The following is a 23606-nucleotide window of genomic DNA, read 5'->3' as shown; positions in this document are numbered from 1 at the left end:
CGAGGGGAGGGAGCACGGGGGGGGGGGGGGGGGGGGGTCTCAGTATGGTGCGAGTCGTGAGCCCGGCAGTGCTGGCATTCACCATTTGCAGGACTGACAAAGAAAACTTTTAGGAGATGGTTTACACTTCTAAAATGAGCCCTCCTCCTCAGCAGCAGAGGAAAGCCGTTAAGAAACCAGACTGCTTTTGAGGAGAGCTAAACACTGCAGGCTAATGCCACAGTATGAGCCCCCGCTATTAAGGGGAGTGGGCAGATGTGACAACACCTGCACCAGCACCTGAGGAAATACCCAAGGGGAACGTCGTGGGTGTGTTCTTTGACATAAAAACAAGTAGCTTTTTTTCAGGACACAATATGGTGGGTTCGATGATCAGTTCAGGTTGGAAAAGGGTTATTGTACTTTTATAAGAGACAGCAGGTTTCCATCCAGTGAAGGCAACTAAGGAAAGGCACGGGTTGAGTCTCTCCTCGTTAGAGATCTAGGCAGTATTTTTAGATGAGCTTCTTGACATTTCTGGCATGTGGAAAAGCAAGACGAGACTCTAGAAAGCCTTCCTCAAGATGTGAGTGGTACATGGTACTATTACGGGTTCATCTGGTGCTTAAGAGTAAAAGAAGTCTTCCTAAAAATACTGTGCGATACATCATCTTGTTCCTTACCTGATGATTTTTCTCTTTTATATTTTTTAAAACTATTAGAAGAATTTCTGGGAAAAGGCTGATAAAGATCAGGAGAATTATTGCCAGCCACGTGGAAACAGAAGTCAGCATATGGGCAAATACAAAATACATTCTTTGCTGCTTCAAGAAAGGCCTGAAAAAGAAAGGATACAAATAAATTCTCGTTAACACAAATTTCCCAAGAAGGTCAGAATCAAAGGTAGATTCAGATGAAACTATTAGCAGTAACGCCCCCCTTTCAGATGGAAATGGATACAGCCTGCACAGAAACACACTGTCCATCCTTCTCCCAATGCACCTCCTGCCCTCAATGGCCCTAGCTCTGAAGGACTGTCCTGTCACCTTACACGATGTATTTTGCATCTTCCACATCTGTTTCATTTTGGGGTGGGGAGGTGTTTGAATTTTGCTACTGTCACCTATTTTGCTACTATCACTGAAAGATAAATTATTCACCTTATCAAAAACCAGATCATTTTATTTCAACTTTGGACTTTGCTATAGCTTCTGGTTTGCTTTTGATGGTGGAAATCCAGAGACTCTTGGTCCCAGTAGGTTATTTGCCTCTTCCTCCCTCTCCTGATGATGAGCGGAACCAACAGATGCTTCTGAAAAACGCCTCATAAATAACTGATGACAAGGATCCCAAAGCAGTTGTTGCTTAGCATTAACTTAAAAATATTGAGCTATGCAAGTTAAACACACCAATAGAAAACTCACACATTTCAGCACGCAGATCTGGCTAGATCGCAGACCTGAATCTGTCAGTTAAGAACGCTGAAAAGTTAAACAAAGCCCATGACCCTCAATTAAAACATTTAAATCAGTTCCACATCTTTATTAGCAGGCTGCTGGGTCAAGGATCTAGCCAGTAACCCATATGGCACTAGCCCATGGGAAAGCAAAGGTGTAAAATTGAAGATGCTGTCTACTATGAATGTCTACTCCACATAGAGTAGAAAACAAGTAATATTTGTAATGTACTGTTGCTTGCCTGCTTTTGCAAGACATTAAGTCTAAAATCCTGGTCACACTCAAATCAATGAGAATTTCTTCTCCTACTCAGATCCAGGATTTCCAGCAGCAGGATCTGCGCTTTCTCTGGCTTATTTCTCCCCCTTAAGCCGCCCCAGAGTGCCGGGTCCTCTTGCTCTGCATCTGCCTCATTTTTTCTTTCCTTCCATATCACTGGGTTTCTTTTTTTCTCAATTTTTCCTTTCTTTCCCATCCACACGCACAAACAGATCCTGAAATATTTACCCTGGAACCTCGCAATGAAGACAAGGGCCTCAGCACCAGAAATGACCCCGCGGGCAGAAAAGCAAACCACCTCTTGCCAAAACCGAGCACCTGGATGGCGACCAGGGCGTTATCTGCTTTTAGGCTACCTCTTTGGTAGAGAAAGGAGCATGGTTGCACACACCCTGCCATCCGTAAATCTCTGGATAGCCCAACCGAGGGGATGCGGCAGCCACGTCCCGCAAAGCCAGCGCCGGGCATTCCCCTAAGAAAGCACCGTGGAAAGAAAAAGAGATACTTGCCAAATGACTCCTCCCCAAAAGAACGAGAAAAACACATAGAAGGCAAGGGAGCCCCAAATCACAAAGTGGTTCATCCACGTCCAGAATCTGGTATCTAACGCTAGCTGTGTGAATAAGAAAGGAGACAGAACAGGCGTTAGATGCAGAGTGTATTTGATGGTATTTATATCAAACTTCAGACCGCTTTCACAGAAAGGCTGAAGGTTCTCCAAACAGCTACCTCTCTGCATACGTGCACCAGCGAAAATATTTTCAGTAGCTACAGATTGGCACAATGTCAACAGGGAAACAGCGAGTTTCTAATTGTAACTGACACTTTTTAATAGAATAAATTTGATGTAACCTCCGACGCTACAGGAAAGAAATGTCTAAAGGTTACGGGGACTGTAATTGCCTCCTGCCACCACCTGCTGTCCTGAACCAAACATAAAAGACCTTTTGTAAGGTCTTATGCAAACTGTTCGTTCTGGAAAGCTCCATGAAACAAAGCAGATTTGCTATTATTATTTGACAGATGTGCTTTTGTGATCCCGCCGGTGCTTAACGGTGTCTGGAACAAGGTGGACAAATATAAGTTCTCTATTGTTTCCTCTCCTCTTGCTGGAACTGAACGCCAAGGGGTGAAAGTGTGGGGGAAAAAGTCAACCGTAACCAACTGGAGCCCTCAGAAGAGGGCAAAAAATGGGAAAACAAGTTTACCAAAACACAAACACTTTAGAGCAGCACAGCCCAGGAATACAGACCATAGACTACACAAAGGAACAGCGGTCAATAAGCAAGTTCTGCCTCTATGGAAGAAGAGAAGATTTAAGCGTGGTGGGAAACATGCTCACAGAAACTTCATCTTCAACACATTTACTGCACGATTTTATAGCGCACACACATGCATTGGAAAATGACTGCAAAAATAAGTGACTGGAAAAGGAAGGAAGAGCCTAACCTTCAGAGTGACGGTGAACACCAGCACGGTGAAAACAATCGTCCCAAAGGTCCAATTCCCAAAAACCTGAAAAACACGTTACATTGCCACAGGCATCTCGGTCCATCTCCTTGGAGAGGCACAGAAACGACGATGAGGACAGGGGTGCAAGCAGGGACCAGAGGGGAAGGATGGGATGGAGCGACTGCTACGGGGGATTGATGCTCGGAGAGGCGCCGGGCGCCCCGCACGACTTGCCGCCCGCTACGCTACCCTGCGCCATGCAGTGCCACACAGACAGATGACCCAGAGTTGGGAGAGTGACAGGTACAACCTCCTACTAACAGCAATGTTGATCGAGGACACAAGTCATTGGACCACCTGTATTTCATGATTTCTTGGTAATTTACTCAGTTTCTGCTTTCTTGCAACACCTCTGCTCATCGTCTCGCTTTAGTCCCATTTGCAGAATGCACCAATGGGTATTTTTCCATCTGGTTTGGTTTGCGGATACTAGTGACTATGCACGACAAAGAAAAGCAGATACTGTATATAAATCCAAATGATGGCAATGAATGGGAGGGATGCTTACCAAAGGCTGTCAAGATCTGAATGCATACATTAAAACAGAAAGTGAAATGTAAAAGTTTTCAAAAAATGCAAAAAAATTAAAGTCAATAGGAGCGAAAAAGGAGTCAATCAAACATACATGGGTATTATGAACAATTGCTGGTAGCAGTTCTTACAGGCGTAAGTGTTTACAAAACAGGACATAACCACAGATCTTATTTTAGTGACACTTAGATTTGACCTCTCAAGGCATTTGCCGAACATATCAGTGCTTCATGTTTTATTCAAATACAAGCAGAATGGCCATAAATACAGAAAGGCACTGAATCTATAATATAGGTGCTTGACTACTTATAGCTGGGACCATAAATGCTGGCATTGATGCAACATATGCATATACATACATAAATTTCATCAGCTTTTCTCCAAGTGTTAGCCACTAAAAAAGCTAAGGTATTTTCAAGGGTCGCAAGTGATGGTGTAAAGAAGTTTTCCATCAGCCGAGATCTGATAACACGCTGCGTACCCCCTTGGGGAAAGGGTCCTGAGACAGCCCAGGCCATCACGCGTGGTAGCCGCACCCCACTAATGCTTTGCTCTGTACTCAGTTAACCAGCAAAAAGAAAAAAAAAGGAAAAAGAAAAAAAATTCAATTCCAACCCCCCCCCACCCCGTTTCTGTGCAAGTTAACCCTGAGCAGCTCCCATACCTCGCTCAGGTGGCAATGCAAGCGCTTGTCCCGACACAAGAGGCACGAGCAAGCAGACAGCAGGGAGAAGAACAGCCTGCTCCTTCTGACAGCGGTGCTAACTTATGCTGGCTTTGAAGCGGTAGCAAAACCCCAGCGCCAGCCTTCCCCCATTGCAAAGGGAGGAGGGAGGCTGCAATCACGCCCCGGAGCAGGTGCAGCACACAAGCAGCCCTGTACCATGTCTGCGCTGACAAGCAGCATCTTATCAGGGTGGGATAATTCAGTCGCTCGTCACCAGCCGAACACGTGCCGAATTTCACGCGGCACGCGGGTGGGAAGGACGGGCACTGCTCCTGCCCTGGGCCAACGCCTGGGACCGCGCAGAAGAGTGGCAGAGCGCTGTGCAAAGCTCGCCGGGTTGGAATAAAGCTGTGTGTAAAACTAGTTATTTTACCTAGTGAGTATAACCAGCTCTGCCCTGTTTCCATGGCAATTTGGAAAATGTTTCATTTCAAGCATTTGCTGCAAAATCACACCATAAGCAAGGCTACACGGTCGGACAAGACTCAAGACACACCGCACAGATTAAGCGTGTAGATATTCCCTGCCAGGCATATAAAAGAGGCAGTGCACAAAAGAAACACTCATCTTTCTCTGTCTTTTTTTGGTGGTGTTACCTTTCCGTTATCTTCCAGCGATGAATTTTGAAAAAGAAAATAAACCCCAAAGAAAAACACGAGCCCTTCAAAGGCGCCCAGAAAGGTCCAGTACAGGAACGGCCTCCACTGCAGCATTGCATTATCCGAAACCTTCCTGCCAAGAGATGGAGCAACAAGAACATCACCGTCACGTTTAGGATGTGCTGCAAAGCCCCTCGCAGCCAGGTGATCAGCGGGCTTTGGAGCAAGCCCTTGCTGTAGGGGACAAGGAGGTAAAACACATAAATATCTCCCAGTGTACAGGACATAAACGACATTTGTCATATGCAGCCGCTGGTCATGAGAAATCATAAGAGGTTCAGCATATTAATTTGTTTTGTCCCTCTCCTCTAGGTAACTTGGATTAAAACCCAAGCCAGCCTAAAGCAAACAGCTGTAATGCTGTCCTGAGCCTCTCCCACAGCCCCTGCACTGCCCACGCTATCTGACATTAACTGCTGAATTTTAAAATCAGGGCAACGCTAAGGAAGAGCTGTATGGGATGCAGCGAATCTGTGGCGTGATTCCCCCTTTTTGTTGAATGCACAAACCCCCTCTTTGAGCAAAGCTCTGCAAGTCCTGTTTCTGGAAGCGGTGTTTTTCTGCACAGGCTGAAAATAACCTCCTGAATCGTATGGTGGGTGTTTTTAACACGGGGGTTGTAGCAGGAGGCTCTTGGCTGAACATAGGATGAGATCTGGCGCGGAGGCAGCAGCAGCAAATGGATGCGCTATGGGCAGAGCTCTGCATGGGCTGCAGGCAAAGCCCAGGGAGAGGCGAGCGGCCGTCAGGGCAGCAGGGAGTTAAAAAAAAAAAAAGTTTCTGCATCATTATCTTTTCAGATTACTTTCTTTAAAACGTGAAGATTGATGAGGGATAAAAGCATGTTTATGACAAAACCAAAAATCCCCATTCTTTCCTCATTTTTCTTCCTAACTATTAAAGCAATACATCCCTTTTCAGCAAGATGCACCTTGCAAACCGGTGTGGTGCTGGGCTCCTGTAACTGCAGTTTCTAAAACAAAACCCTACCGAATCCTACGCACGGTGTTGCAGTGACAATGCTCTAACATACTGCAATTTGGGTACAAGAAAAGAGCATGGATAAACTAGACTGTAAGTGGGTTTTATTGCAAGAAGAGAAAATACAACCAACTTCCTCACTGCAAGCTCTGTTTTGCATTTATATTTATGTCCTGCAGCGCTCATCGTAAACAGGCTTTTTACAGTGCCTCAGACTAGAGATCTGCACTGCAGCAACTCAGCGCTTCATACAGCAGAGGCGCAGCAGTCGTTTTGCATTCAGCAGCACATGCACAGTCATGAATATTCAAACTAAAGCTATCTGCCTGCACAATTAATCTGTTTACCCTCAATGGACGGACCCCAGAGATCAGACAGCCCACCAGGCGAATGCACAGGGGCCTGCTGTTATTGGTCTATGCTGCACAATATTCAATTACCAATTTATTTAAAAATACATGGGGTGGCATTTTGCCATACGAGTGGAGGAACGCAGCGGTCTAATCAATCATGGATCTGAGTACTTATTTCAAAAGCACCCAAGCCTCCTTCCTAGTCTTACCACCCCTTATCGTATTTGCTAATTTTTCTATACCTAAAGCAACTTTCATGCAGTATCTTTAGGTGCCTGCTCATTCCCTTTGCTGTCCCTGCAAAGGCATCACTCTTGGCTCGAGCATGGTTTGCCACACACAGCCCCTCCGCGGCTGAGGAGCATCGTACGACGGTGACAGGGCTTGCACAGGGCACTGGCCAAAGCAGCCCCGACCTGGTCTCTCTCCACAGGGGTGAGCTCGGCGCTGAGCTTACTGCCAGGCAAGGGAATTAGCAACAGCGATGCACGAACAGGGGCTTCCCCAAAAAAGCATCTTCCTTAGTCCTTGCTGAAGGACTGCACCCAAGTACGTGTGCGTGGGCAGGGGTGGGGGGGAAGATGGGAAACATCTCGGTTTCCGTGGGAGGTTGGAGCCCCCCTCAGTTGCAACCAAAGAAGGAGAGAAGGCGACCAGCAAAGCAGAGAAAGGCAGTCTCCTCTTAAACTGGGCTCTCCACGGGCAACGTGGCAGAAAACTCTGAGCGCGTGGATCGAAGAGCAGAGTTCCCCAGTAATAGGCTCCGATACAGGGATTTGGCCTGTGGAGGGGAAGCCTGGGGGAGGATATCTGCTTAGGCCAGCTGAGAACCTACCTGCCTGAGCTGGGCTTCAGGAACATTTGTCTTTCCAAAAATGAATGGATCTTTTTTCCTCCTGAAAGCTAGATCTCCCCTCCATCCATTACACGCTCTATCACGTGCTTGGCTCAAAGTGAATGTGAATGAACGGTCTGGCCATGCTCACAGCTTGATTTTTCTTACGGATGAAAAATTCCACCTACACTTTATTTTTTTTATAGAGACACAGCAGTGCAATTTGCTAGACCAGATACTGTTAGAGAGCATAAATAAGTAGAAATACGCAGTAAATAGGACATTGCTCAGCTCTAACGCAGAAGCAGCAGTGCCAGAAACAGCCTTTTCTGCAGTTCATAGCGACCCCATCACCGACACGGGACAGGGGCACCTGCTTACACTCCCCCACCAACAAAGCTTAAATTGCGGTTAACCAAATTGTGCAGAGGCTTACCCAGTCCAGTGCTACTTACATATACAGCTGAGGATCTGAGGTCAGCGTGTCGATGTTGATGTGCTGCTCCAGGAGGCTGTAAGCCAGGATAGGTAGTGATGTGAAGCAGATGTTGTACATGGTAAGATAAGCAGCATCATACAGTGGCTTAAAAGAGGAGGAAAGGGTAAAATGAGACAGAAATTCCACTTTAAAAGTCTCCCTGCAAAGAGATTAAAAGTTTCCAGCCCTTGCCTCCGTACATACCCTGCAGATTCATCCTTTGTCATAGCCACACAGGACAGTTTCATTTCATAGGGGTCACACTCTGTACAATGCTGGGGGTCCAAGGCACCGGCAGGCTGCACGGCTGGGACCCCACTCCCACCACTGGGAAGTTTTGTAACTGGCTGGTCTCATCTCCAGCTCATTCTTCAGAAAAACGTGACTAAACAGCCCTTATCACAGCTCTTCTGTAGCTGCTCTTGTGCTGCTATTAATATGCTTCATGTCTCCTGTGACTCTCTAAAGACTAGACTGTTTTAGAGGAACTATGGCTGCTTTTTTTTCTTTTTTTTTTTTTTAAAAAAAAAGCAAGTGGTTCTGCCGAGACAAGCAGAGAATTATCTCCTATCATTTACTCTTCCTTACCGTTACTTTTGAGCCCAAACAGACACAAAAGCCCGTAAGCTGACACAAAAGCCAAAGGTCTTGTCTCCAAGCAGGTGAGCCCACCCGCCACATGGATCTGTCCTTCTGATGCTCACTTGGACTAAGCAAGTCTCTGATGACACTCATCGTGTGTCTTTTTTTAAAGGCTGTCATAGAAGAACGAACCGTTCTTCCTTTTGAGACACATCTTTAATGCATAGAAATGCAGCAGAGGAGAAAAGATCGGGAAGTCTTTGAAAACTTCTTCTCTTAAGTGAAGTAGAAGTAGCAAAATCAGGTGCTGACAAACCAGCTAAACCCCTCTCTCGTTATTTTAGGAAGGTGTCCATCTATGTTTATGGGTGGTGGATGGGAAAAGAAAGCAAGCAGATTTCTTTCTTTTCAGTTATGGGTCTCAAAAATATTATGCTCCAGATACGGTGCTGAGCAACGAGGTCGGTTCCTACTGTCCTCTAAAGCGAGGCGAGGAAGGGACAGGACGCCAAAAGCCAAGTCTCTGCTAGGAAGCCTCATTGTGCCTCTTGCTTTTTATCCTGGCTTTATAGACACATTACTGGAAGTTACCTGCTGTGAGAATCCACAGAAGAACTGGTATAAAAACTGCGGTAAAATGAAGCAAAGGTTCTAGGGAAACAAAAGACAAATGGTTAGCAGGGAAGCGCTTGACTTCTCAATCTAAATCCAAATAATTTTTCCTGTTACCAGGCATTAGTGTCTGATATTGTAATATCAGACAAGTAAGGGCACTGTTTTCTACCAAGCACAAAACTAATCCAAAGAGCAGTTAGTATCTGCAGAAGACACTGGAAGAAAGTCATGCTCACATTCCCCTGTAAGCACTGCTTTCAATTGACAGGCACACGGCAGAGACACAGTCTATTCCAGGGAAGGAAAACAGAGCTACAGAATAGCCTATACATTTTTTTCCTGTTTACTATTTTCGTCTATTGTCAAAGAAACCCATAGTATAAACAAAGAAATAAGCTGCACATGCATCCTTACCTTATAGAAGAAATACTGTACAAGGTGTGCTATTCTCACATAATATAAATGCCCATGTGCTAGTAGCAATTTTCTTAAATGTTTAAACTTTGGCACAGCATAGTCACTGTTTCTGGAAGCCTGCCGTCCTTCTTTGCCTTTTATACCTGCAGACAGAAGCGTGGCAAGGGGTTAATCCCTATGGGACTGGAATCTGGACCGATGCTATGGCAAGGGGTTAATCCCTATGGGACTGGAATCTGGACCGATGCTACCCACTAGGTTTGTTCACATCACTCAGTGTCTCAAGGCATGACAAAGGCCATATTTCCCTCTCGAGTGCCCCAGGAGAGCAAAACGCTAACGTGTCGCAAGACTCGGCGTAGTTTTGGCTCCGCAACAGTCAAGACCTGCCTCTGGAGTTTTTAAGCTAGATTTAGGTTGCTGTCTGAGTTCCTATGTGAGAGAGTGTGGTGAAGAGTATCTAAGCAAACCTGATAAAAGATAAGGAACTGGTTTCCTCACAGGCTTGCCCGCATCTCACACACTCTAGTTATTTCATTGCAGACGCTCAGCTTCCCGAGACATCCCTGCAGAGCAGAGCTCAAGAAAGACAGTTTTGTTCACTCAAAAGCCACATCCAAATGAACTGCACTGGGACCCCATTCATTAGAGGGCACCGCGGCATTTCCACCAGCCCCAAATAAAGAGGCTGCCCTTTCTCTTCCATCGACCCTTCTTTAGCGGTATTAAAAAAATCTCCAGTATTTCCTGCATCTCTGACACCAATCTGCAGAAAGGAGGATAGTTTCCAGCCTGATGTCAGTCATAGGGACACGGCAGACACAACACAACTGAGCATCAGCCCCCAGGAAACGTGTGCAGGTCCCCAGTGTTGAGTTACTAGCAGCTGCGACCAGATAGCCCTAATAAAGTGTGATATTTTCATTGCACTGCCTCTGCAACAACTGCCAGCAATCACCCATCAGTTTGCTACTTGTGCTTTTTTTTTTTTTCTCTGATCAGCAAGCGACCTTAACCACCTTGAATTTGGCCATAGAGTTTTTGAACACAATCTGCAGTTTACCACTGACAAAGAGAGTGGTACTATCAAAGGTGAGCAGTATATGACAATCCCAAGCATTTATCTGGAGTCAAACCCCGGCTCCAAAGAAAGCAACAGCAGACTTCCCACATTTTTCAGTGGGATTAGTTTAGCCATGTGCAATCAGAAATACTGACTGCGCCTCAACAGTGAACCCCAGCAACCGCAGACAGGTCTTAGGTGTCAGCTGGGTGTTATCAGGGGTCTTACCTATTCCAACGTGTGCTTCCAAAATCATACTGACATCATTTGCACCATCCCCTATGGAGAGTGTTATGGGGCTCCCTTTTGTGTTCTTCACCATTCGCACAATCTAGAAGATTTAAAAAAGGGTAACAGCAGAAACCAAGAATGCAGTAAAAATCCGCCCCACTTGCAAGAGCCCCCCCAGGACAAGTAGCCGGGCTTTTACAACAGCAAAATAACACCTGGAGAGTTCAGATTAATAAAACCCCTTGTTATTTCCTTCGCTGTCACCAAGCAGAGCAAAAGCCAAGATCCAGCTGCACAGGGCTGAAGGACGGTATTTAAAAACAAATCCCAGGCAGCAGCATCCTGCCCTTCCCTTCTGCCAGACCCTGCTCTCCCCAAAATGGGACCTCTCAGGCATTTCAGGGGGCAGGAACCCCTCGCAGAAACCCTCCCATGGGGCAGAAACACGCCGCTTATCGGGCTTGGATACCATCAGCTGGCCTGAGGAAGTCACAGACTCCACTTGATAAATTTGGAAAGGAATAAAGAACAAATCGGGGGGTTTTTTGTTTATTTCTAATTGGCTTGGACTTGTGGCTTCCTGTGAGCATATTAAACAAAGCTTTTACATTCAGATTTGAAAGACCTGTGTGTTTCCATCATGTCCTGAAGCTCAGACGAGGCTTACACATAGCCTGGAGAAGCCCTAGCTGATTAAAATGATCAGGTCAAGTCCCAGCCAGTGGATTAAAAGTGCATTGCATCACCTAATGATGTGCTTCAGTCAGTTGAAAGTAGAGTAAATACCTGTGCTTTCTGCAAAGGAGCCATCCGGCAGCAGAGGACTGCGGTACACTTCAAGCAGATTTGTAGAAATATGTTTTTGTAATTACTAGAACTGGAGTCCTGAGAAGGGTTGAGTATCAGCGACAGCGTTGAGCCATCTATTATCAGGCCGTATTCTTGACTCAACGTCCAGCTTCTGCAACGCAAGGAGGAACAGGTTGGAAATAAAATCAGATTTTAAGAAGCCAATCTAGCTATTTGTATCATCTTAGTGGAAATGAAATCGCTTTTGCATTAATCTTCTTCCCATCCCTTTTTCGGGGCTTAGCAATCTTAAAAAGCTTGGATTTAACGTGTGCTCTTCAGTAAGGGAACTGTGTAATTAAGTTCAAAACCAACTAATACTAGAGATGATGAGCAAAGCGAAGGAGCCAGCTGCAGTCTGTGCAAGCAGCGAGTCCCCAGGGCTACAACACGGTCCTATTTCTCTATAAACTTTACATTTGCATCCCAAATGCACACGGGCTGGGTCCTCTTGCTCACTTACCTCTTCAGGCCTCCCCGGTTTTTGGGAACGTCCTGAATCAGCTTTTTATGGTACTCCATCAGCAGCTCATGGAGCCGATCCTCCTTTCTTTCGCTCTCCCCCACGGTTTTCGCCGTCAGCTCCAGCAGCTCGGTGCTGGTCTGGAAGAGCCTGCAGGCGTAGCAGGTGGATTTGGCAGTTTCCATCTTGTCTCCCGTCAGCACCCAAACCTTCATGCCGGCTGCGTGCAGAGCTTCTATCGTCTCTGCTGACTGCTCCTGCAGCCTGAAAGCAGAAGCAAAACATCACTGCTCAGGTTGGTCCGCGCTTAATCCATATAACCCTTATTTCGCAGGTAGAAAATATCAGCTTGAGAGATGTTAATTGATTTTCCCTGTGCTGGAGAGACGACTGCCACAGGAATAAGGGTTAGAAGTCAGCAATCCCAAATTCTTATTTGCAGCCAAAAAAAAATAAAAATCACTCAGACCTGAGTCAAGAGTAAGAGTTTAATTTACACATACAGCTACCGTAAGTGCACGTGAAACTGCATTAGTTTTGATGTGCAAATTAATGCTGCATGCTTAATTCACTCTCTAGAAGTGCAAATACTTCTATGTAGTAGAAATGTAGTTTCTAATAAATCCTAATTCCTACCATACCAGCCAATTTCAGCAACTAGGGCACTGTGTCATGGGTTGTGCCATGGTGTAACTAATTGCCCTGGACACTTCCAGCATCTGCCTGGCTGCTCAGTTCCACCACGGTGAGTCAGGGCCACGATGCAACGTCTGGAGAAGCTGCAGGTACTGCAGTGTCGGTGCTGGTGGTCACCTCTTTACCTGTCTTCTACGGCAGTGGCCCCAATCAAGTGCATGTCTGCTTCTGTGTCTTCAAAAACCTTTGCCATCTTTTCCTCCCTGTCCTGCAGAGCCATCTTAGCTTCATTAAGCTGTCTGTCAATTTTGTCGTACTCCTTCTGAGTTAGTTCTCTGAACGCCACACAAAGCGTTCGGTAGCCATCCTGGTAGGGGGAGGGAAAGAAATTAAAGTGGACAAGTGCCCTAAAACCAGATTTTCTACAGCTCCTCACTTTAGGGTTAGTGCTTTTCTCCACCATCAGTACTTTCTGTCAGTACTGACCCTGACGGCAATGACAGTTGGCTGGCTTGAGTCAAAAGACCAATTTCTCTGTGTTTATACAGTAACTTCTTCCCATCGGAGTAACCGTGGTTATGCTTATTACGTGCACGTAATATGGCAGACAGAAACTAAGACAGAAGGACCAGAGCCGAGAGCGTGCATCCAGCAGGGAGAGCTGGGACCGGTGTCCCCACAACAGGGACCAGGCATTTCTCCCACCGGAGAAAACAGCCTGCTATTGTTACTTCTATTTTTAACTTGCTTGGGAGATGCTTGGACACAACCGTGATGGAGACCATATAAGTATATCAAAAGTCAAATAAATGTTGGAAGCCAAAGAAACAGAAAAGGAAAGAAGCCTGGCTTCAAAACAATGTGAAGTGACACTCAGATTTTCAACACTTCCCTCCAAAGCAAGGTCACATCCCTATTTTTGGAATAAGGCTTTCCTGACCCCAGGAGCCAGCCAAATTCCAGCTGCGTGCTCACCATAGCGTTGCGGTCCACATGGACTTTCGTTTGTTGGATTTCTTCTTGCTGCACCCTTGGAAAAATAGAGGAGTCTGCTCCTTTACAGAAGAGAAGCAACTTTCCTAAAAGCAAATTATAAATAGTTTATAGCATTCACAAGCTGTAGAAAGACTTAACAGATTCAATAGCCAGCAAATGATGCAGAGGGAGAAAATCTGGCAGGACTAAAGAAGGAATTGCTAGAAGCCCAGTTGCCTACCAAAAGTGGCCTCGCACTAACCTGTGCAAAACCTTATTTGACCTCAGCTAGAATATGGGGTGTCCCTACCTGCCTCTGAGCAAGCTTTCTGCAACAGGCTGGACAAAGCACTTTATTTTTTCCTATTTAGAAACCTTGGCAACCTTTTGGAGGAGAGTAAAACCAGCATCCCATACCTTACAGGACTGACATTCGAGAAGGATGGTGACCTCTGAATTTTTGTCTGCTATCCCCACGAAAACCCTTCCCACTCAGGGGAAGGTCTCAGATCTCCCCCTGTGGTTGTACCTCCAGGCTGGAACAAGGCAAGCAGGGAGCTCTCCATGGGTCACTGTCTCCATCCCTGTCCCCTCCCCTCTTATCTGCTGCTGGCCCCCAACTGCTGCTATGGAGAAAATTAACTCTATCCCAACCAGACCCAGTACAGGATTTAATTAGACAGCTTAGAAAACCTAACAGCTTAGCCTCTCTGGGTTACAGCGCATGGCATTATGCACACTCAGTACAGGAATAAAGAGGATGTGTTTTATATTTGTGTACATGTGCACACATGTATGGGAGTCCAGAAATGCGTTTTAACTGTACCCGTGGAGGTTCTCACAATGACACTCATACGACGACGGACAGGATCAAAATTCAACACATGGAGAAGTTGGTACCTTAAAAAAAAAAAAAAAAATAGAGCTTAGAGTCAGTAAAAGAAAAATAACTATTTAAGACAGAAAATCACTAACAATGAGCTGCAGAAATCAATACTCTCTGCAAGCGGCAGCATCCACTGGGCAAGGTACTTTTTACAGCTACTGCACAAGAAAATGGAGTAAAAAAAACTCCAGTGCTGCTTTGAGCATGGGGCTGAGGGTGGGGGTGCACACACGAGACCTCCCACCAGACAGCAAAGCTTTGGGTTACAGCTTGTGACTGTGCTCCCCTCGCTGCCCACCGGTGCACCGAGCCCCCAGGCTGGGCAGCAGCTCAGCAGGCAGCGACATCGGCTCTGGCATTTAAGTAAGAAGTTTCCCTATAAGGGGAGTAAGAAGTGAAACTTGCTTGCAAAGGCAAGCTCTCGGGGAGCGCTGGGATTAGGTCAGTGATTCTCAGATGTCCCACGAGCTGTTAGCACAGTGTAAAATCTAATTGTTTTCAGCCTGGGAGGGGAAAAGAGTTCCAGGGAAGGGAGCCACATCACGCAGTTTAGGCTTAGAGTATCTCGCTGTGAGGCCCAGCCGCTATCCGTAAGGTCAGCAACCAGCCCGTGAACCCCGGGAGCCATCTGCACAGCCAGGCACGGATGAAGGATACATGCAAGGGACCGCATGCCCTCAGGGGACCTGAATTGAGACGTCACTAAAACAGCCAGTTTTTTTGCAAGCAAGCCTTCCAGCCTGCACCTTGCTGTGCCAAGCTTTGTAAAAAGGACAGGAGGTTTTGGGCAGCCCTCACGGAACAGCTTTGACCTTGCCAGGTTGGCCACATTGACCAAACTCGATCAAGCCGGGCGAGAGCCAGTGCAGCACTAAGGGCCCTGTTCCTCGGCAGCCCCTGCAGCACTTACATTTCAGTTTCATTCTTTTGGTTTCTTATTTTCATGAAATCGTTTTCAAGTCCTAGAAAAGTGAAACCATACCTGTCAATAAACAAAAGGACAGAACAACATTGAAAACACCCATTGGCACATATTATACATTAACAACGTTCTCGTTTCATCTTCTGGACTGCAGAGCCGAGCAAAGAAGTTAGCGAGCCTGAGCTAAAAAGCTTGGCTAGATGTTTGCTTGCTCCACGCAGAGCCTGCTGTGATGTTCTGGCACCGCTCCCATGACCTGGAGAGCTGTGCACCACAGCGCACAGATGCCGAGAGCCTCTGGACGCGGTCCCCCGGGTCTCCAGCAGATTTACAAGCCATGAGCAAGTATATACAGCTGCAACAGCCTCCGTCTAAAATCTGGGGGCTGGCAATAGCACAGAATCATAGAATGGTTTGGATTGGAGGGGATCTTAAAGATCACCTAGTTCAACCCCCCTGCCATGACCAGGGATACCTTCTACTAGATCAGGTTGCTCCAAGCCCCATCCAACCTGGCCTTGAGCACTTCCAGGGATGGGGCAGCCAAATCTGGGTTTGATAAAAGTTATTATTTTTGCCACCCTATTATTTTTCCACTGCATGCCAAGGAAGCAATTTGGCTGCAAGAAGCACATGGTAACTGGTCTCCATTTCTTGGGGATTAAAACACATGGCCACGGGGGCTCCAGCAAAGGAGCCTCTGCCTCAGCCGGGCACTGCAGCACCTTGGGGCTGCTTTCAGCAGTGGATGCAAACCAGGCCTCCTGAGAAGCTGCTCAGGGAAGACCCTTTGCAGAGCATCCCCTTTTACAGAGAGCTCATTTAAGCCCACAGGCTCGCATGGCTTCACAGGGCTGCGGGTCAGGCCCAGTGTTGGTATCACAACGTGCTTCCCAGACAGAGATGCAGTCTTGACCAGGGAAAGGGATCTACCACGTTCAGATAACCCCCACCTCCCTCCCACCAGGAGAGAGGGAATTAAAAACCCAACATCTCTGTATTCTTACTTTTCTGCGCCTTTCACCAAAGCAATTTCATCTGGGGAAGAGGAGATATAGGAGTATTTGCATTCTGGATGTCCTATCAGCCCATCCACCTGGTCTGCTTCCTTGATCTGAACGGTGTGGCACAGGCAGAGGGCTCGCAGGAACAGCTCCTCGCGGCTCTAGGCAGGAGTGAGGGAGGGCTCGTTACCAGCTTAATGCCGTGCACCGAGCCCACCTCGCAGCACTTGGTTGTGATTTTTGTGTATGCATGTTTTAAAACAAAAAACACACACCCACTTCCCCAGCTTCTGCTGTATTTACCCAGCCAGGAGCTGACCACAAAACCCTAACAGTCATCAACACGCAGATTTCTTACCTTTTCTGCTTTGCCATAATATTTTAGGGGTCCATCAGTCTGAGAGAAGCCATCCACCTCCGAAATACAGTCTTTGTACTTGTGCCCGTCTATGCAGCACTCGATGAACTCCATGCTGTTCTCCGTCAGGGTCCCGGTTTTGTCCGTGAAGACGTACTCCACCTAGAAGGAAGTGGGCAGGCTGCCTCGCTGCATCCCCAGCCCCATGCGCCAGGGAAGGAGCTCCTCAAAACCAAAAAGGCTGCGGCATTTTAGTGCATCTGTGGCAATGCTGATGAGTACTTTACTGCTATCCTAACCTGGACCCCCAAAAAGATGCAGGTGCCCCACGGGAGTTACACCACTGTGTAGTTTTACTACTTTTCTCCTCAGAGCAGCTCCTTCGTTTTTCAGTGGTTTTGCACAGGTAGCAGGAGGCAGCTCCTGAAGACTTAAAATCTGTTTCCAGGCTCTTCGTTTTCCCCTAATCCTCTTTATTGGGTCTTTTGCTATAGCTCCTAGCACTTATATAGCTGCTGCTGCAGCTCTGCTGCCTCCTTTGGGGGATCTTCATTTTGGTGCTGTATTTCAATTAGGTAATTGCTACTCCAAACTGATTTTTTAATTTTTTTTTAAGCAAAATAAAAAGCAGGAGACACTACTCATACCCCACACTCAGTCTCTCCTGATGTAGATAAGAAAGGGAAGCCTGAGCTAATTGCCCCAGCAAAGCCAGCAACAGCGTGACTGCATGTGCACTGCATGCCTAGAGAGATGACTGGGCAGACATTTTCGTTAATCCTCAAAGAGACAGAGGATTTTTAAGTTCTAATTGAAGCAGTGAAAGCAAACCACCCTGACGTGCAAAGCGCTGTGCCTGATATTCCCCAATATGGAAACAATCGGCATGACCCAATTCCTGCTCTTTCGTGCACTGTTCATGACCTTATCTGTTTCACAGAGCGAACAGAATCACGTTAAATGGAAAGTGCCACCAAACCAGCTGAAGCTCTGCCCTGAGGGGACCGCGAGGGACTGCCACAACAAGGGTTCCTATCAGGGAAGACATTTTCGTCCACATTTTCATCCAAGCAGATGCAAACAGAGCATGTTCTGACCTGCCCGAGCTCTTCGTTGAGGTCCGAGGTGTTCACCAAGGCCCCCTCTTTAATTTCTTCATCGTACATCTCCTTGTCCCAAGAGATGAAGAAGGAACCCAAGAATTTCTGCATCTCTACTGTAACGTACATGGAGACTGGGATAATAAAATTGAAGAGGACCATAAATGACAAGAAGTCCGTGAACATCCGCAAGACCTGCAATGGAAAGAGGAGAAGAAGATGCAGTCTGTGCCCGTCAGGCGTAACGCAGGGGCAGTTCACAGCAACACCTCTGGGGTTTTAGACAGCTTTTCTTCTAAGGTTAAATAGAGAAAAACAACCCAAAAATGAATACAGCTAAGATACAGGGCCAAATTCCATTTTCCTTCAATGTAGAAAATCTCATTGTCTTCCGCAGATCTACGAGAGTATAATACCAGAGTATATCCCACTGCTTCATAGTGACCAAATCCATGTTTTATTCAAGTATATTTCTCTTAAGAATATAGTGCTACAGGCTCATTCTGATCTCAATTAACTAGAAACAAGGAGCAATTTAAGTTTACCTACTAAAAGCAGGAAGATAGATCAAGTTCAGATAAGGATCCAGGTTAAATCGGCGGCTGCATTTATATAATATGCAATATTTATTTATGCTTTGCCCTGCTCCACACAAGCATCGCCGTGCACAAGCATAAGAGAGGCAGGAAAAAAATGCAAACAGCAGGAGAGCCCGAAGAAAACGACAGCACTTGCAGCAAATAGGACTCGCAGGGCTGGCAGAAGACATTATCAGATTAAATAAAACTGTCAGAATAAATAAAGCTGGAGGAGGTGCTGAAATACAAATCCACTTACCTTGAACGTCTCTCTCTCTTTTTTAGTCTTTTCGTTGTACCAAGGCTCATCATTAAATGGATTGCTCTGCCAGACATATTTCAGAGTCGTGCACACAGTAGCCTTGCTCAATAGGATGCACAAATACACTATCAAGAAAGCGTTGATAGATCTGAAAAATAGGTTTCTTTTTTAAATTCTTGCAGCTATTTTTATATAGAAAATCACGCAAATGAGCAGAAACAAGACTTTCTTACTTTTAGGAAGGGAATTACAGAACAAGTGCTTTTGACAGCGCTGATAATTCAGTGTCAGTTCATATATTTTAACATTTCTTAGTTTTGTTTTTAAATAAAAAAGCTACTAAATGATGCAGCTTCCTGAAAGATATGCTTAATCAAATATACAGATTTTCTATGCAATCAGAGAGCGTCCGAAACAAAAGGCAGCGGATTAGGGGATTATTTCTGTGCAAGTCCTCCATAAAAAAAACCAAACAACAGCTTTTACCCATTTTTTGCTGACTGTAAATACTCACTTTTCTACAGCAGACCGTTTCTGAGATTTCCCTTGGTAGTTCAAAGCCATTTTCGTTTCCATTCCCGTATAGACTGCAACTCCTACAGGGTGTCAAAGCAGGGCTGGTAAGGGACTCGCAGCCCCGGAGGGACCCAGCTTGCACTTAGCCATAAGGGGCATCGGGGTTTACATGAAACTCGAATCCCAGTTGAAGAAAGAGGCATTACCCAAGGACTGTTCAACTACAGAAGCCTCCGAGGCTGCTAAGTGATGTAATTGCAAACATCCCAGAGCACTGAGCAGGAGCCTATGGATCACATACAGTCAGAAAAAAGTCTTCTCTAACAGCTGTCACCCTCTATCAGCGGTGGCTGGGACCGTGATCCTAGCACACGTTTTCAGCGAAGGGTTTGGGAACAACTCCCTGCTCTTTGTATCTCAGGCAAAACGAGAACCTTGCTCAGGTGTATGAACACAACCTGCACAGCTTGGCAGCACTGCAGATACAACCAATATCTCCTAATCTCACCCTGTAAACTCTGCAATCAGCTTGCATACTGAATGCAAATGTAAAGCCCTGGCAGACAGGCAGTAGAAGTATTTTCCCTCTCCAGATTTAGTGATGAGCATCTACATTTGTCATTATTTATCAGAACTATTTAAATAAATAAATAATAGTAGTAATAATAATAAAGTGTTCACCATAAATCTTCTTGGTATTTTTGAGGGTAGCACCTTTCAGCAACAGGTTTTCAGGACCCAAAGACCTAAACGTAAAAGAAGTTATAACTACATCACTCAAAGAACATTCAAACTTCTCCATAATTTAGACCCAGAGATAGATTATAAAGATAAACAGATGTTCTTCAGATCCGATTACTTGATTTGTATATTAAATTGGGCATTGCTTGAGTTTGGTTTTCTCTTTACATACTTATATTTCCATTTCATCTTACGCAGACTATTTTTGGTGCTCAAAGTTCCAAATTTAATGGGGGATTATCAGTAAGGCTTTTGAGGAATAAGTGCAAAATGTTCAGATCTAATATGTTCTGGTACTTATATAAAAACCTGATTTTAAAAGTATCGAAAACCTGTCCATTCCAGCACAGTCAAACAATGGCACCAAAGCCGATGGTTTATTTTGCTCCCATTCGTGTTTTTATTTCTCTTCGAAACCCCCACCCATGACCCTCCGTGGCTTCTAGGGTCCGGGTAGATGCACCACAGCACGAAACTCGGCCAGCACCGCTCCGGTGACAGCCGCCTGGTTTTGATGACTTATAAACATTATTTGCTTATTTTTTCCCAAAACACTCTGATGTTTAAGTTTCTGCTTTCCCTCAAATAACAATTTTTTGCAATTGCCTGGTAAATCTGTTCCCCATCAGCAGGGGAGGATATTACCAGGTGGTCCTGCACTGCTTCCCCAAGAGGGGCTCAAACAAGTCACAGGATGGCAGAAGAGCTAAGTGGAGAGGTTAACTACAGGCCTCCCTTAATAACGAAGTATTTGGAATGGTTAAAGAAAAACAACCATTCCCTTATGATGGCAGCACAAGTTCAGATCCTTGAAATCCGATGTAGGTGGCCAACGTCTTTGAGGAGGGCCAGCGAGGCGGCTGCAAGACCAACCTGGCTATGGGCTCCTGGTTGCTTCTGTAGATGATAATTCTTCCAACAAATCTGCAATAAAAATGAGAGAAACTCGTATTACAAACACATTAACCTTATAAAGAGCTACTACAGACATACTAAAAAAAGTCATTGACAGGAGATGGAAACAAACACATCAATGAGCGCATTTGAGAGTTTAACGCTTCAGAGGGGTTGCTGCACTCGGGACAGATGGAAACCACACACTCCCCACGGCCGGGGGTGCCCCCCAGCTGCCACCCAGCAGCGGAGCAGCAGTACCTGACCATGCCTAGGCACCCCAGCCCATTCCCACTGCAGAGTACAACACACCCCAGCAAAACTCCTTCAAGGGATTTAACCACAAAGACAGCTTACTCCTGGAAGTCATTCAGCCCGATACATTTTACTTGGAAGGTAGAGTGGCCTAAGAATAGGCACACGGACCGTTACTACAGCTGAGCTGACAAAAAATAGCTCATTAAAACACGACAAGTGTTTCACCGGGGAGGTTTTGCTGCAAAGAAACTGAGCCCTGAAGAAGTCCGCTGTCAACTTTGCCATCCTTGTACGGAAGAAGCCCAGCAGAAACTCCCAGCTGCCTCGAGAAACCTTTCGGTCTCTGATGAAAAGAAAACACCCTTTGCTTTGCTGAACTGTAACTTGTTAGATCCCCTAATCGACGGTGCTCAGGTGTCTGCAGGGAGATGACACCAGGCAGCGACAGGGCAGGATGGGCCGGAGGAGCCGGGATAGGCAGGAGGAGCAGACTCACTTGTAGAGGTCGGGCTGCGGCTGTTCACACTCGATCGTGGCAGTGAGGGCGTCGATGGCTTCATCCGTACAGAGCACGGTGGTATCCCGCACTGCGTAGTGAGTCTGGGCAGAGAAGCACAGGCAGTGTCACCGCAGGCCCCCAGCACCACCGCCCGTCCCCAGGTTTTATACCCCATTAATTAAAATACCACCATGCAAAGGCTTGTCAGCGCCAGCAGCTCACCCAAGCCCTCACCCCACTCCCACAAAGCAGCTGAAGCATCTCTCAGCAAAAGACTGAAGTCAGTAAGCTTAAGAGAAACCGTAGCGGGAAGGAGCTGCTGGACATCTGTTCGGTAAGGCATGCACCAAAAGCGTCTTTGTTTTTTCCCTGGGGACTTGCTGCCTCCCCGGCTGGGGTTGGGGGGAGGCTGCAGGTGCCCCCGGCGTGAAGGGGCTCCCGGGGACCACCCGCCCGCCCGCTCATGAAGGTAATTAGACGCCAGCTCCAGCGCCCAGGGATCAGGCAGAGCACTGGCAGACTCCAAGCTATTTTTAGCAGCTGCGGCTGTGAAGGTTCATCTCTCACAATTAACTGGAAAGCCCACGAAGGATCCGCTCGCTGCCTTCCAGGCTCTATTTATAGGAGCTACTCAGAGCTCCAAGTCACGGCGGGCTGCACGGCAGGCTGCCTCAATCCATCCTCATAAACAAATTCATTAAAAAGCTTCCTCCACTCCTTATGTTTGCGTTCCCCTCCTTGCGCACCCTGGGAGGAACCATTACGTTACACACGCTGTAGTCATGACATTATAAATACCCACCTTCATGCCGTTTTGGTAACCTGCCTGGCTTTTCGTATTGAAAGCAGACGCACCAACACACACGCACCTCTGGTATAAATCGCGGCTTTTGTGCAACACAACTTAAAACTGTTCCTGCAGTGCCCAGTACCAAACCCAGCCCTTGTGCGGGGTTTTGCATCCACTGCTACTGTCACCACGGACACCGTGCAATTACTGAGTGATACTTCAAAGCCACCTCCTAATCAATTCCACAATCTTTATATCCTCGGTCCCTTAGCGTATTTAGAAAACACACGTTCTTTTAGATAACGCATGACCAAAGATTCGCCCTTCAAAGACAGAGCCCTGACAAAATCCCTTTTATAGTTCTGCTCCAGTTTCACCTGACCAGGCATCTTTCTCATACCTTGACCTGGGGCATGTCATACCTCGACCTGACATGCCCCAAATACCAGAGAAATCCCCATCAGGTAGGCAGCAGATATCAGTGCAGATGAGGTTTTCTGTGTACCTGTGTGTGCTTCCCTCACCCTCCTTTCGCAGCAAAGCCTGGTTCCTAATGTTTAGACCTATTTCCCCAAACAGCACTTGTTTTTCTATTCCCCCCCTTCCCCTTCAAACTCATTTTCATCTCGTCAAGAAACAGGAGACAGCTCCCAGTCACCTACAGGAATCCACAAACCAGGAAAAAAAAACACCACAGCACTTGATATAGAAATTCAGCATTGCACTTGCAGACTCAAAAGTTAGTAAGAGCCAAGACTCTGCAAAAGTTATGTGAACTCATGCATATAATACACCTGACACAATTAAGCTATTGCCTATTTAACATGGTTATCTATTCTTAGCCTCAAGCCACTTCAAAGCTCCTCTCCTCTTCACTAGTGGAACCAGCATGGTGCACCAGCACTGCATCAGCTCCTACACAAGATTTCCAGTACCAATTAACAGCCACCCATAAAGAGACAAGCCACAGACCCCATACAATACATATCAGATCGACAATGGTACTCCCACTGACTTCAGAGTGTGCCAGAATGAATCATGTCATTTTAAAGTATCTTCCAGCCTTACTACTGCAGTTGCTAGTATCTGTATAAATATTTATCAAACACAAGTGCAACCAAATGTTCATGTCTTCTGACGTATATAATTTTTGCCTTGTTGTTGCTGCTTCTTTCC

The 23606-nt window shown here is 46.3% G+C and overlaps 1 protein-coding gene across 1 annotated transcript in view; it reads right to left on the bottom strand.

Moving 5' to 3' along the window:
* The window catches only part of ATP11C (ATPase, class VI, type 11C), a 39691-nt gene that overhangs the window by 2826 nt on the left and 13259 nt on the right, over nt 1–23606 (bottom strand). Inside the window, exons 8-29 of the mRNA XM_009324464.1 lie at nt 21638–21741; nt 20863–20913; nt 19930–19994; nt 19247–19328; nt 18730–18880; nt 17890–18087; nt 16793–16954; nt 16438–16595; nt 15419–15490; nt 14449–14522; nt 13623–13726; nt 12833–13014; nt 12012–12275; nt 11486–11660; nt 10697–10799; nt 9403–9548; nt 8965–9024; nt 7769–7896; nt 5082–5217; nt 3165–3230; nt 2225–2328; nt 663–816 (exon numbers count right to left, since the gene is read on the bottom strand). Coding sequence (XP_009322739.1) covers nt 663–816; nt 2225–2328; nt 3165–3230; nt 5082–5217; nt 7769–7896; nt 8965–9024; nt 9403–9548; nt 10697–10799; nt 11486–11660; nt 12012–12275; nt 12833–13014; nt 13623–13726; nt 14449–14522; nt 15419–15490; nt 16438–16595; nt 16793–16954; nt 17890–18087; nt 18730–18880; nt 19247–19328; nt 19930–19994; nt 20863–20913; nt 21638–21741 — 2739 coding nt within the window. The remainder of the gene's footprint in view (nt 1–662; nt 817–2224; nt 2329–3164; nt 3231–5081; nt 5218–7768; nt 7897–8964; nt 9025–9402; nt 9549–10696; nt 10800–11485; nt 11661–12011; nt 12276–12832; nt 13015–13622; nt 13727–14448; nt 14523–15418; nt 15491–16437; nt 16596–16792; nt 16955–17889; nt 18088–18729; nt 18881–19246; nt 19329–19929; nt 19995–20862; nt 20914–21637; nt 21742–23606) is intronic.

This window comes from Pygoscelis adeliae, unplaced genomic scaffold (genome assembly GCF_000699105.1).
Source record: "Pygoscelis adeliae isolate BGI_AS28 unplaced genomic scaffold, ASM69910v1 Scaffold285, whole genome shotgun sequence".
NCBI lineage: Eukaryota > Metazoa > Chordata > Aves > Sphenisciformes > Spheniscidae > Pygoscelis > Pygoscelis adeliae.
Note: the sequence above shows the minus strand (reverse complement) of the source record. Positions and strands in the feature narration are given on the sequence as shown.